This window comes from Pteropus medius, unplaced genomic scaffold (assembly GCF_902729225.1).
Source record: "Pteropus medius unplaced genomic scaffold, Ma_sr-lr_union100, whole genome shotgun sequence".
Classification (NCBI taxonomy): Eukaryota; Metazoa; Chordata; class Mammalia; order Chiroptera; family Pteropodidae; genus Pteropus; species Pteropus medius.
In genome coordinates this window covers 2,674,732-2,688,719 of record NW_024341894.1, presented here as the reverse complement: position 1 = coordinate 2,688,719, position 13,988 = coordinate 2,674,732, and the positions used below count along the sequence as shown (strand labels likewise).

The window sequence follows — 13,988 nt, the reverse complement described above, 5'->3', positions numbered from 1 at the left end:
TTTTTCCCCTTTGGCTACAGTATCAGTTGTCCTGTAGTGGGCCTTACTCTTAGAATTACCTAATTTATTTTGTTTCTGTGTGATGACTTTTAAATTGTGCCACTCTCTCCCCCATGTTTCTTTAAAATGAAATGAGGTCTAAAGATTTGATGGAGTCGGATCAACCTTTTTAGCAAGAACACTTCACGGGTGTGCTCTGCATTCATAATGTGTCATGGTGGGAGCATGTAATGTCTGGTCTTCCTGCCTTTCATGATAAGATTGATCAGTGGGTTCATGGAGAGTCACCTGGACGTCACAAAGGAACATTCCCAGGTTCCTTTAACGCAGAGCTCTCAAGAATGTGGAAGGCTGTGCTTTCCTTACGAGCCAGTGGATTGTGGAATCCTTTCTATATGGCTGAGTCTGGTCATGTGAACTAGGCTAGTTAAGGATGAACAAGGGCCAGGCCAGGAGTGGAGTTTAGGACTCACTGTTGAGGGTTCTTTGAACTCATCAGGAAGGGATTTGGAAAATACTTGAATTTTTCCCTGGGAGGCTCCTAGAAGGGAGGAAGGCGCATGGAATCTCCCATGGCGCTTTGTTCTTGGAGTGATTAAAGGATTTTAGAGCCAGAAGATACCTTAGTGGTGATGTTAGATAAGACAATGTCGAGTGATGGAGTCAGAGGTCCTGGACTGAAGGCTCAGGTATCTCCACTTACTTGTTGTGAGACCTTGGGGAAGTCATTGGCTCTTTGTGTTATGCTGTTCCTATAGTCTAGAATGGTGAACTTCTGATCCGAGGTATGCTGAGTCTCTTAATTGGGGGTTCCTTTGCAGATGCATAATAGCAGGAGCTCCTTGGTGTATATGCCAAGTGACAACTCAGCAATGTTTGGACTAGTGCAGCAGTTAGGCTACACTAATGACAAACAAACAGGTATGAACTTTCAGGCCATAAAAAGTTAATCTCTCTGATCCTCAGGTTTATCACGTTAAAATGGGTCTTATGATTCCTGCCTACGGTATAGATTGAGAAAGCACATTTAAAACTAGAACTGTAACGGGCTGTTACCGTTGACACCAGTTCTTGAGGCAGGTGCTTCTCTCACTGTTCACCTTCCTTCAGAACCTTGGGTGGAATCTGTCGTGTATAAATCTGGACCAAAACTCCACCTTTATGTTTTATTTAGCTCCAGAACAAAGGACTAAAAGATTACTGCTTTGACTATAACCCTCCCAATGAACACGATATCACGGGACACCAGGTCCACTTGTATCTCTGTCATGGGATGGGTCAGAACCAGGTACGTGCTGTTTCTCTGTACCTTGACCTTCTCAGGCAGGGGGAAGACAGCAGAGGCCCTATGTTCAAGGGGTCGTTGGCATGGGCCTCTAATGAGGGAAATGAGGAGAAAGCTGTGTGTTTTTTAAAAATTAAATATTTGCAGTTTCTTTCATTATAAAAGTAACATGTGCTCATTAAAGAACATTTGGGAAATTTGAAAAAGTAGAAGCAAATAATGAAGGACAGGACCCAGAGCAACCGCCGTTATAATTAAGACATATTTACTTCCCACCTTTTTTTTAATGCATGGCCTTTGGATTATGTGTTTTAAATAGTTGTTATCACATGTCTATATGTTTTATATTCGTATTTACATTTACCTCATCGTACTTGTATTGTTGAACACCTTTGAGAATATCGTTCCTAATGGCCTCTTAATACACCTTTGTGTGGCTGTATTACTGTTTAGTTACTGATCTCCAGCCTCCTAGTTTTTGCAGTTGTAAATAACCCCACCACTAACATCTTCGGTCAGAAAAAAAAAAAAAAAGGAAAAAAACAACAGTTCTATATTTTAGATGACTTTCTTAGAATTTATTCTTAAATGGAATTATGTGTTTTGATGCAAAGTGCCACACTGCAAATTAGTGTTTAGGGCAGTTATCCCAGCTGGGGACCTAGGGGATCTGTCCGAGTTAATTGCTGTACTTCAGGCTGGGCAGGGGGTCAAGTTCTGGAGGATCTGAGGACCAGAACAGGACCCCAACCCAGGAGAGCAGATGGGCCCACCAGAGGGGACCCATGGAGGACTCAAGAGATGAGTGAAGCATTGGTTCTGGACCTTGAAAACCTTACTGTCCTGAGAGGTGTCAGACACTAGAGACGAAGGGGTGGGGATTCAAGTTTTCTTCCAACCTGGAGCCTCCCCAGTTCCATTTGAATAGTAAGCCCCCTTATGTTCAACAGTAAACTTTCATAATTCAGACCCCTACAACCTTGAGTTATTCACGTTCTTCGACACTTTTGAGAACGCTCCTCCTCAAAGGCGGTCCCCCAACTGGTACCATCAGCATCACCTGAGGCCTTAGAAGTGCACATGCTCAGACCCGTCCTGTCTCTCCTGAACCCCAGTCTCTTAACCAGCTTTCTGGGAAATTCGTGTGAGGGGCACTGCTCCACCTGCCTTAAGAACAGCCACCTGTGTCAGAATCTCCTGGAAGGGAGGGGCTGGGACAGGGTGGACAGGTGGATGAACGTCTTGTTAACAGTGTAAAACTGCAGCTTCCTAGGCCCCTTCTCAGACTGAAGGAATCCTCTTTCCCTCTCTGGGATGGGACCAGAGTCAGTATTTTTCTGAGGCACACTAGAGGAGGAAATCCATTGTTCTGCCTCCCACTAGCAGTCATGTTGCCTGCTTGTGCAGAGAACTTTATTCTTTCTAAGGCACAGTTGCACTCATTGTGTTTGTGAAAGAGGAGAAAGAAAGGACTGAAGGAAAGGAGAGGAAGTTGGCTGGTCACGGTCACAGAGAGCTCCCAAGTGCTGGCCCTGGGGCTGGTGCATTTTCTTTCCTGCGCTTCTGCACCAACACAGGGCTAGGCACAGTGGGCACGGGGTGACCCAGGCACCAGCCCCGCTCTCGCTATCTAGCACCCGAGGTGGGCACAAGAAAGGGTCCCTCTATTTGCACTCTCTAAGTGCCACACCAGGGTGTGCGGATTGCTGTGTGGACATGCAGGAGGCCAACCGGTCAGTCCATTGTTGGTGGGTGAGGGGAAAGTGAGAGACCTCTGCGCCATGCTCTCGTAACCCCGGGTTCTCATCCAGTGATTCCCTTCTCTCCACATCAGAGGGTAACTGACGCCTGTTGGCTGCTCCATTTTTAGTTTTTTGAGTACACATCCCAGAGAGAAATTCGCTATAACACCCATCAGCCAGAGGCCTGCATAGCTGTGGAGGCAGGAACGGATATTCTCATCATGCATCTCTGTGAGGAAACGGCCCCAGAGAACCAGAAGTTCATCTTGCAGGAGGTAAGTGAGCTGTCTCATTTCTTCCTTGCTGCGGGGCCCCTGGGCTTCAGAGAGGAGCATGGAAGTAAAGCTTGCTGTCTGGCACAGTCCCAGTGAGTCTCAGGGATGCAGCCACGAACAGAAGACCGGGAACTTCACGGCGACCCCTAGCCCGTGGCCACAGTAGTGGAGTCCCAGTGTCCGGTGTCAGCGTGCTTTCCTTCTTTCTTCACTGTTGACTCCCTTTCGATCTTTCCATCCTCTTACACCTTGAGCTGAAATGGGAAGAGGAGCTGTCGCAGATGCATTTGAAGATGAAATGAGGTTTAAACAAGTGAAACAAGTCGCTAAAGTATAAGGATGGGAGGTGAGATGCAGGTATAAGTCACTCCACTTCTCTACGCTTCCTTTTTCCCTGCCTTGTCTTAACTTTAGTGACAGCTAGATATACGACCAGGAATATTCTTTGAAAATTGGGAAGTTCTATAGAGATTAGTTGTTACTTGCGGTATGATAACCAAGAAAAGATCTCTCTAAGGGAGTTGTTGAGTTGGAATTGGGTTGTTAATTCAGGCCTGAAAGGCACTAGCCCCATCATATTTGCAGTAAGCCTGTGATGGGACTCATAAATCAGTCATATCCTTTGACTCACTAAAAAGCACTTGAGGGAATAAAGCCAAAGAAAGTAATTCAAAAGAAAGAATTAGTTCTCTTTTATCTCTGTGGGAAGCTTTCATTCCCAGCCTGGCTTTAGGGTTGGTAAGATTCGTCTAGACTGCTTATAAATGAGTTAATTCTAAGTATGATTAGAAGATGGAGTATGTTTTTCTGTAGAAAATGTTATGAAATTTTCAGATTACCTTGAAAAGCCCAGCACCATAGTGCTTTCTATGTGATATAAAAAATAAGAGAGAAAATAGTTCAGCACACACCAAAAGTCTGCAATCCTCTGCAATGCTCTCCTCCGTCTTGTCTTCCTTTCAACGGGAAGTCATGGTAAGCCCTGAAGGAATAGTAATGCAAGATAGAGACCATAAAATTGCTTTGAAATGCCATTAAAATTTTATCTTCAATTTCAGTGACCATTTAAGGGAAAGTAAGACTTCAGAAGGGTGGGGGGAGGGGCGCTTACAGGCGTACCTCAGAAATATTGCAGGCTTGGTTCCAGACCACTGCAATAAAGCAAATATTGCAATAAAGTGAGTCACGAATTTTTTGGTTGCCCAGTACATAGAAAAGTGATGTTTGTACTATACTGTAGTCTATTAAGCATGCCATAGTGTTATGTCTAAAAGAAATGTATGTACCTTCATTAAAAAAATAACTTTATTGCTAAAAGATACCCACCATCATCTGAGCCTTTGGCAAGTCCTAATCTTTTTGCTGGTGGATGGTCTTACCTTCAGTTTGTAAAAAGTGCAATATCTGTGAGGTGCAATAAAACAAATGCAATAAAATGAGGTAGGCTTCTTTACTTTCACGTTACTCTAAAGGCAGCTTACGAGCACTTTTAAGGGTTTTTTGGGGGGTTAATATTTTTGAGATTCTATTGCATCTGATTGTATTTCTAAAGCTTCTCTTGCCCTGGAACAGGTAGGTATCTCACTTGTTCTGTCCGTTTGTTGTTCCGCCCGTGATTAAGTTCCTTGGGGGCGTACAGCTTACAAAAGAGAGAATTGGAGGGAAAAGAGAAACTCCAGAACTGCAGGGAGAGGTTTGCTTAGTTAACTCAGCAACAATTGAGAAAAAGGAGAGAAGGAGGAGGCGTTTAAAGAGGATCATGGTCTTTCGGGTTTGGGAATTGGCATGGTCTGTAGAACCCACTTCCTCTCTGGTAACTTGCCCCCTCCCTCGGCTGGTCTGTAGCTGAGCTGGGACTAAAACCAAATTTCCTGACTCCCCGCTTAAATGCATAAACGAAAGAGGTCACCAAGGATGGAATTAGTCGACCTAAGAGGAAGAGATTAATAAAAGATCTTTGGTCCTGATTTCCCTGAAGGCAAAGAAAAGCTGTGAGGATGGGAGGTAGGGTCTGACAGATCCCCAGAGAAGCCAGCAGGTGGCACCATCAGCCCTGACAGTGGAATTGGGGCTGTGAAGCGCTCCTGGGAAAAGCTGACATGACGCATGTCTGTGTGTGCCTGGCCGTCTCTCTGCTTGGACCGTGGACAGTCCTGGGTTGCCTTTATACATGCAGACACTTAATGCTCAGTAAATGTTTCTGAAATGATAAAAGTCACCAAGAGCACATAAGAACACATTTTAAGGAAGAAGATACTTTCTGAGGAATTGCTTAGATTGCTCTTGAACATCCAATGTCTATTCTCTTTTGTAGGATGGTTCTATGTTTCACATACAGTCCAATAAATGTGTTCAGGCTGAGAGGATGGCATACCGTGACAGTTTCGTGCCACGCTTACGGGACTGCACCAGCTCGGAACATCAGAAATGGTTTTTCAAGGAACGCATGCTATAAAGTGTCACTGTACTAAGGTGCCTGTCAGAGAAAACGGGGGACCCCTGGACTCTGTACCAACAGAGACTTAGCTGAGTACAGTGACAGACCCACCGAAACTTGGCTGCTCTACTCCCGTAAGGAAATTATTGTGCAATTTGTAAAAGTGGTGTTGGATATAGTATGAATGTGAATGAGCTTTCTACTGATTTTGAAAACTTTAAAATTGTTCCCCAACACCCTGTTTTCAAAGGGTAATCATAAAATGTTAGCTCTTGGTATTCAGAGAATTAAAAACCTTTATTTTTCTATCAAGATGTATATTCTACTATTGTGACTTTTTATTCCCCCTACCAAAAAAAGTAAATATTTTATTTTGGTATTCGCAAAGATTTCCAGGTATGAAGACGTTTGCACATGTGGACATTAGGCTCATGTAATGGACTTCACCTGAACTGATAATACTTCAGATGTTGGGTTAGATTTTTCTCATCGTGGATTGATGGACAGTGTGAACATCGTACTGATTCCTCAGGTCGTCGAGATAACCTAGATTTATTTAATCAAGAATGCTATTTGATTATGTGTCACTACCATAGTCAAACCTCCAGTTAAAGTTTGTTAGCCAAAGAAGACTAACCAAAGCTGAAATCTCAAAGGAACAACTTGATGTACTGGGCTAATATAAACTTCTGCTGCACGAGCTGGACTTCAGCAATGCCTGGCTGTGGTGTGGCTGGCTGCTTTTAGTAATTACCACTACAACTTTAAAATGTGTTTATACCGTTTTTAACTTTTAATCACGGATGAGTGTTAGGGAGAAATTTAATGTTCTATATGAAATTCAGCATGCAAGTTCATTCGTTAATAGTATTTGGTCATTTAAACTGTTCTGTGCTGCAGTAGTTGCTGTGAAGGTCTGTCTCAGCATTTCTGGTTTGTGAAAGATCCCTGATCCACTTCTGAGATCTTGTCAATGTGACGAAGTCAATGCGAATGATTAAAAAAATATACAGGAGCATCACAGATCTTTCTTTTTGCAACCAATCAGACGCGAGAGATGAAGAAACCTGTGCAGTTGATTTAAAAACAGCAACTTGTGTCTCAGGCTCTTTTTTTTACATACATTCCCCCCTCTGAGGGATCCAGTTTTACAATTACGCAGAAAGAACTCCAGTTGACATGGCTTGCAAGAACTTCAGTTTCTTATCTGTAAAATGGGAATAATGAAACCAAGTTTGCAGAGTAGATGTTAGGATTAAATCGAATAGAACAGATGAGGGTTTAGCTTGGTCCCTTGCATACAGTATGGATTCATTAAATTCGTACTTTCATAAATGCACTTTATAAAATATGAAACATAATAAACTTCAATAGGCGTTTATTCGAAAATAAAGATTAAATAATTTAGTTATTTTATCTTTATGAGATTAAATAGCTCCTGAGTATGAGCCCCTTCCAGCACAGCTGAGTTCTCTCCTAAATGTAAGGTGCTGTGAGGCCAAGCCGTCCCTTCCACACCTGGTAACCTGTAATGATGGAGATACGAGTCCCCCTTGCCTCCTCCTCCTGGCTTTTTCTGCACTGTTGGTCTGAGTTCTGTGGGAGTGTCAGCCCCTCCCAGGGTGTGGGAAGACAGTTCAGGCAGACAGAAAATTAACGACCAAAATCCATGATGAGTTCAGGGAGGCTACACTCGCATTTTTGTGGGAGTTCTCTGGGAAAGGCAGTAAGTTGTCTTTGCTTGAGAAGTCATCTGTCTTACTCATGCCATCAGTGTATCTGGCAATTTTTTAGGGTAGAAAAACCAATATAAATAAAAACGTTTTGCAGGGTATCGAGGGAAATATTTGCAGAGGCTGGGAGGCAATATACAATATTTTGAGGAAGCTTTTCCTTCACTGATGGGTGAGGAGTCTGAGCCCGGATGGGTCCCCACCTGCCCTACTGGAAGGTATGAATTGGCCTCCCGTTCTGGTCACCAGTATGATCATTATGTCAATAACAATGTAGACAATGCAGGTGCATTTGAAACTCAAGTTCAGGGATGCTCATCCCTGTCATCAGATACCTACTTACATTTGAGAAGTTTCCTTTTTGAAAACTGATTTAATAAACTCCTTACATGTGAGTTGGGAAGGATTTGTTTTATTTATATGGCTCAATTCTGGATTTCTTTAAGTGTCGAATATATGCTAAACTTAAATGTCCCGTACTAGCTTCCTTTTTCTCCTATTAAAGCAGTGCTTTTCACACTTTAATGTGTACGGAATCACCTGGCATCTTGTTAAAAGGCAGATTACGGTTTCTGTAGGTCTGGGATGGGGCCTGAGATTCTGCATTTCTCATAAAAGGGAGAGGAGAAAGCTCCTGGTTGGCTGGTCACTAATGTCTTACTCTCATAGGCACACCAGATGGTGGTGTCAGCTCAGGAAACATGACAGTGCCATAATTGAGGCCAAGTCTATTGGTCTAAAAAGTTCTCCGAACCATAGGTCCACAGGGTGCAGACCTGGGAGGCCCGCAGAGATCATCCTGTGCCCAGGGTAGCTGATGGAGGGACTGGAGGCGAGTGAAGGAGGGGGTTTGCCCAGGATCCCACAGCAAGCTAGGGGCGTTATCTGCTTTGTGAATGCCTATAATTCCATTTAGTAATCCATGTTCTAAATTTGGCCTGGGTAATATTTTTCTTGAAATGTTAAACTGGGACTCTTTTTTAAAAATTATATCTTCACAAATCGACCTTGCTATATTATATTAAATTGTAAAATAAAATTTGTTACCTATCTTGATAAAAATTTCTGAAGACTGCCACGTGATATCATTGGCACAATGTTTATTTAATAAGTGGGGTTAGAAACACTGGCCTCTTATAGTCTCCTGATGTTTGTGAAGTTCAATGCACTGCACACCAAATTTCTCACACTTAGACACAACTTCAGAGTTTTGTTTTCAAGGATATTATTTGGTTTGATCCTATAGGATCAACTGTCTTCTTTTTGCAGCTGCTGATAATTATATAATCATTCCATGAGTTGGGCTCTGCCCTAAGCACTTCATATAAACAAGCTAATTTAATTATCAAACCCAGTGGTGTATAGTGTTAGTTCTCCTGTCCTGTATCCCCACCCCACCCCCAATTTAAAGATGAGGACACTGAGGCTCAGAAAGGATAGGGAGCTTGTCTAAGCTAATCAATGGCAGTGCTGGGATTTGAACCCAGGAAGTCTAACTCCAGAGCTCAGTGGCAAGCACTCTGTCCTTCTGCCTCCCATAGGGGAGGGAGTGACTCACCCAAGTCACAGCTCATACACACTGACCATAGATAGTCCCCCCCTCAGTGCAGTTACACCACGCTGCCAGTTATGGCATGAGAATTAATGAGTCTGTCCTGCCTGGAGAGTCAGGAGGTCTCAGTGGATTCACATTCTGGGCGAGCACATTTCTTTTAAAAATGTCAATTCAGGGGGTAGAACAGGGACAGCTCCAAGTGCAGTCGGTGGGGGTTCAGACCCGCTCCTCCAGGTGCAGTTGTCCAGGTACAATTCTCTGTTGCTCACACCCACACTCTGCCCTTTTTCTCTTTCAAATGGGGCAAGAGGGGGAAGGCAGGATGTGGAGGGTGTTTCTTCTGTTTCTCATTCAAGATTCTTGCTGCGAAGCCAGGGAGGCTCACAGTTTGTGGTGAAATCTACTGTAGTTGCTCCATCCAGCACTTACCCATCTTCAGAGTGCTTAAAACCCGTGGGACTGAGAGTTCTGTCCCATCTACCATGTCATGATTCCTTTGTGAATCATCTCGAACCTTCTTTTACAAGGCAAGGGTCAGTGGAACTGATTGCTCATCAGAACGTGGAGCTAGTTATTTCAGCATCCTAAAAAGAAATTGCCAGATGGGTGTGTCTATGGAGCAGCTCCAGTGATTCACTCAAGGGTGATCGCACAGCACCGCTGGGTTCTAGTTGCCAACTGTTATAAAAGGAAGCAAATTACTGCCTTATAGAATGTGAAGAAACTTTAGAAGTCATGTGTTCAACTCCCACCTCGTGCAGGAATCCCGCCTTGTCCCCAACACGTGATCAGAGAGACCCTAACTTGTCTACTGCTGGTGGGAGAATTCCTGCTCCCTTTACAGACTGTCTCGTTCTGTTCTATGCTCAGATGGCTTCTAACAAAGTTGAACTCTGTCTCCCTGGAGCTTCCCTTATTGCTCTAGATCCCCCTCAGAGGCCACCCAGCGTGTGTGCTCTCTCTGCCCCTCAGAGATTCGACGAGGTTGGAGTGTGTGAATCTGCTCTGCTCCAGGTTAGCCAGCCCTAGGTTCTTCAAATCTTCCTTATGGGATGTGGTTTTCACTGGAGTTCTGGGAGGGAGTTTGAAGTAGATGTTGCATTAAATTTGCTGCGTTTAACCAAAGGTCAAGACTCTTTTCCATCCCTGCCGGGAGGCCTAGGCGAGCTCAGGCTACCCTAGATGATCTGAGGGCAATAAAACATGACTGGTCTGGGTGGGGAGTGGAGGGAGGGGCGGTAGGTGTATGTGTGTGACAGCAAGAGTGAGATGATATAAGAGAAGCTTCATTTTCCATAAGTCAATAAAAATAATCTAAAACTGAAAAATCATGAGAAAGGAAGGCTAATGTTATTTGAAATATGAAGGCAAATAACTGGAAGAACTTGCTGGAGATGTTGCCTGTAGAGGCCCCTTGGGAGCCAGATCTGAGTGAAGGGGAGGAGGGGTTGGGAGGGTGGGATGGGGCTTCTGATTTTATTATAAACCTTGAGTACTACGAGGCTTTTAGAGCTAAGTACACGTACTTAAGCTAAAGTACGTTTGGTAAAAATTATCTTTAAAAATTCTCCCAAATGGAGTCTTAGTCCAAACTCTTGTTAGTCAGGAAGCAGTTAAGGACGTATGTTTGGCTTTATTTGTCAGGATAGATTTCAAAGAGGTTGGGATTTGTAGAAGGACAGACCTGGATATGAATTCCCTTTGGTCACTTGCCAGCTGTGTGACTTTGGACAAGTCACTTAACTCCTTTGAGCCCCCATTCCTCATCTGTAAAATGGAGGTTGTACTAGTATCTAACTCTTCGGGTGTGCCGAGGATTAAATGAGATGAGGTGGGCAAGGCTGGGAGCACAGAGCACCCAACCAGAATGAGTGCTCAGGGACCATTTACTAACCAAAGATTCTGTGTTGCTCCATCCCAGAGCTAGCTTGGGGACCAGAGCAGCTGTCAGAAACAGCAGGGATCTCTCGGCCCCCAGCCGTGGTACAGTTGCTCTTCTGGATTCTGTATTGTTTGCTGCCTGGGGCAGAACAAGCAAGCAAAGGAAGTCCTCAGAGGATCCCCAGGCCTCCTTCCCTTTCCACCTGCAGAGAAGTTAACTTTTCAACTCTTCTCCCCCTAGAAGTAGTTTATCTCTGGGGAAACTTTGAACCCAAGAGCTGCAGGAGTTTTGGAGGGCAGAGGTCATTTCAATCTAATCTTTTCTCTGTAGAGTGGGGGAGCTGCCCCCTGAGAGAGGCTGGGAAGGGGGCCCCCAGGCTGGCTCATCTCTGTGTCCACAGGTAGGACACAGCTTCATGAGCCCTGTAAAACCCCAGCGACCACAGGAACAGCTCAGGGAGTTTGTCCTGAAGTGGACTGGGCTCAGCTCACTCCTTTTGGAACCAGAATCTGAAGGGAAATAAAACTGCCTTTTCTGGGTAAGATTCTGGACAATTCTGGGAACTTGTCTGCAGAGCAAATTGATTTATGGGGACCCAGCTGTGAAGAACTGTACAAAACAGGGATCAGAGGAGATACACTCCAGATGTGGCTTCATTAAAAACAGGGGTGGAACAATGGAGTTGGAAGGCTTCTAAGGTCCACTGGGCCATGGAGACTTTGCGAAAGTATGGCCAGGAACCTGTGACTTCCAGCTGTTGATTCTGAGCTGCAGAACAGCTTAGAACTCTTTCTGCCCAAACTCTTGAAACTGTAGAGGGGGACCTGAGGCTCAGAGAGGGAGGAGCCTTACTCAGCCTCACACAGCGAGGGGAAAGGAGGCTGAGACCAGAACCCACACCTGCTGCCGCCGGTTCCAATGTCTGTCCCGTCACGTGCGTCTGCGGCTCACTCCTGCCTTTTAGAATCCAACTCATGGCTGTTTTCTTAATTAAAAGTTGAGGGACAGCTTAACTCTGCCACATCCAAAGGTGGGTTGCCCAGAGAGGGAGACCTGGCCGACACTAATGCTGGGCCAAAAAAAGCCCCTTCCCACTCACAGGCTTCTGAGACCCTCAGCGACACCTTCCATTGGAGAAGCTGGTCACTGCATCCCCAGAACCGGACTCTGGTACTTGGTTGGGTGCCTGTTCTCTGTGCTCAGAGGTGAGGGCAGGCATGGCCCAAGACTGGGCAGAAGGATGCTCTGCTGCTGCACTGCCTCTCCTGGGAATGGATTTCAGTTTTTAGAATTTGGGCAACAAGATCCACATTTGGTAGGTCTCCCGTTCCTACTACAGCCTTCCTGACACAGTCTTTTCTCTCTCTCTCTCTCTCTCTCTCTCTCTAACACTTTATTTTTCCCAGATTTTTCAAAAATAGATGCTCAGCTGAAAATTTAGAAAAACACACATGAATATAAAAAAATTGCTTTTAAGTTCTCATTTACCCAAAGACATCTAAAAGTAGAGTTGACCCCCGAACAACACAGGTTTGAACTGCGTGGGTTCACATAGAGTGTGGGGTTTTTTCAAGAAGTGCATACAGTACTGTAAATGTATTTTCCCTAAGATTTTTCTTAATATCATTTTGTTTTCTCTAGCTTACTTTATTATAAGAATACAGTGTTTAATACATATAACATACAAAAAACGTGTTAATCAACTGTTTATGTTATTGAGAAGGCTTCTGGTCAATAGTAGGCTATTAGTAGTTAAGTTTTTGAGGAGTCAAAAGTTAGACATGGATTTTTGACTCTATGGAGTGGGGGTTAGAACCCCTAACCCCTATGTTGGTCAAGGGTCAACTGTATTTCCTTCTAGTCTTTTTTTATTATCGCATTCTTCTTATTTGGCTGAAATTGGCTCAATATTGGCTTTTGCCAAGTGACCTTGGTTCTGTTATTTAGGGAAATGCAGAATTAGTTTCCTTCCTCTGACTATAACTGGGGTTTGGATGCATGAAGACAATATGCATCTTCAGATTCTTCCCATCTCTGGGAGGAAACCCCACTCCATCTTAAATGCCAAGGTTTAAACAACAATTATGATCATTGCCATCTATTAAGGATGCACTACTTATAAGGCATTACGCTAATAGGTTTTCATACACTATCTTGTTTAATCTTCTCAACAACCTTATGAAGGATGTATTTTCTAGCTCCATTTTACAGGGGAAGAAACTGAAGCTCAGAGAGAATTGGTCCATTTGTGCCGATGGGAACCAAGTTCAGTGAGATTATCACCTCCCTTAATCTGGCCTCTTTATCTTTGTTAATGCAGCCAAGGGACATGATAGCTTTTCTGGCAGCCTTACTGAAACCGATTTTTGAATGACATACTTGCAAAGCAAGACTTTACATTTGTTCCTGACAAATTCATCTCCTTCACTCTGGCCCACAAGAACCGTTTTTCCCCTCTTACGCTAATTTTTCTGAGGCAGTGTGACTTATGTAGAATTCCTGGCAACAATATTACCAAAAAAAAACCCCCCAAAAAACAGAAAACAAAAAACAAAAACCCTCCTAGCACAGCTCCTGGCACATAGTTCTTCCTTATCCAGTACCTGGTTGCTATTATTATTATATAAGGTGGGTGACATTGTTTGGTTCCCTGGGTTTCCCTCTGTTCCCCACAGAACACAGCAGAACAATGTGCTAAAAGTAGCATGATGCTAAGGAGGGGCCCATCCACCGTGGTTAGTCTCTTCTCTGAGGTGGCTTCCAGAAGCATCATTTTCCTCCAGCTATTGGCAGAAACAAGAAGCCAAGAAGATGCTTCCTTGAATTTCGGCCCATCTGCCCCATGCTTGGTCCTGCTCTTCCCCTGGGATCTTATCATCCCCCTCATTCGCTGGCATGGTAGATCTGTCTTTCTCTGGTGAGAAGACCCCTCCTTCCCCCATCAGCCTCCAAAACTGTGAAGTTGCAGCTGGCCTTGCTGCTGGTCCCTCAGCCACGGTGCTCAGAAGAGACACTCCTTAGAGCGGGTGGAGCTGTCAAAATGGATTTTTAAATATGGGTTGCATTTTATTTTAATTTT

At 44.2% G+C, this 13,988-nt stretch overlaps 1 protein-coding gene across 1 annotated transcript in view; it reads left to right on the top strand.

Moving 5' to 3' along the window:
• GALNT12 (polypeptide N-acetylgalactosaminyltransferase 12) overlaps positions 1-7,993 on the top strand; it is a 30,152-nt gene extending 22,159 nt beyond the window's left edge. The window contains exons 8-10 of the mRNA XM_039856046.1: positions 1,175-1,288; positions 3,156-3,302; positions 5,617-7,993. Of these exons, the coding sequence (XP_039711980.1) occupies positions 1,175-1,288; positions 3,156-3,302; positions 5,617-5,757 (402 nt within the window). The 3' untranslated portion in view covers positions 5,758-7,993. The remainder of the gene's footprint in view (positions 1-1,174; positions 1,289-3,155; positions 3,303-5,616) is intronic.
• The last annotated feature ends 5,995 nt before the right edge of the window (positions 7,994-13,988 follow it).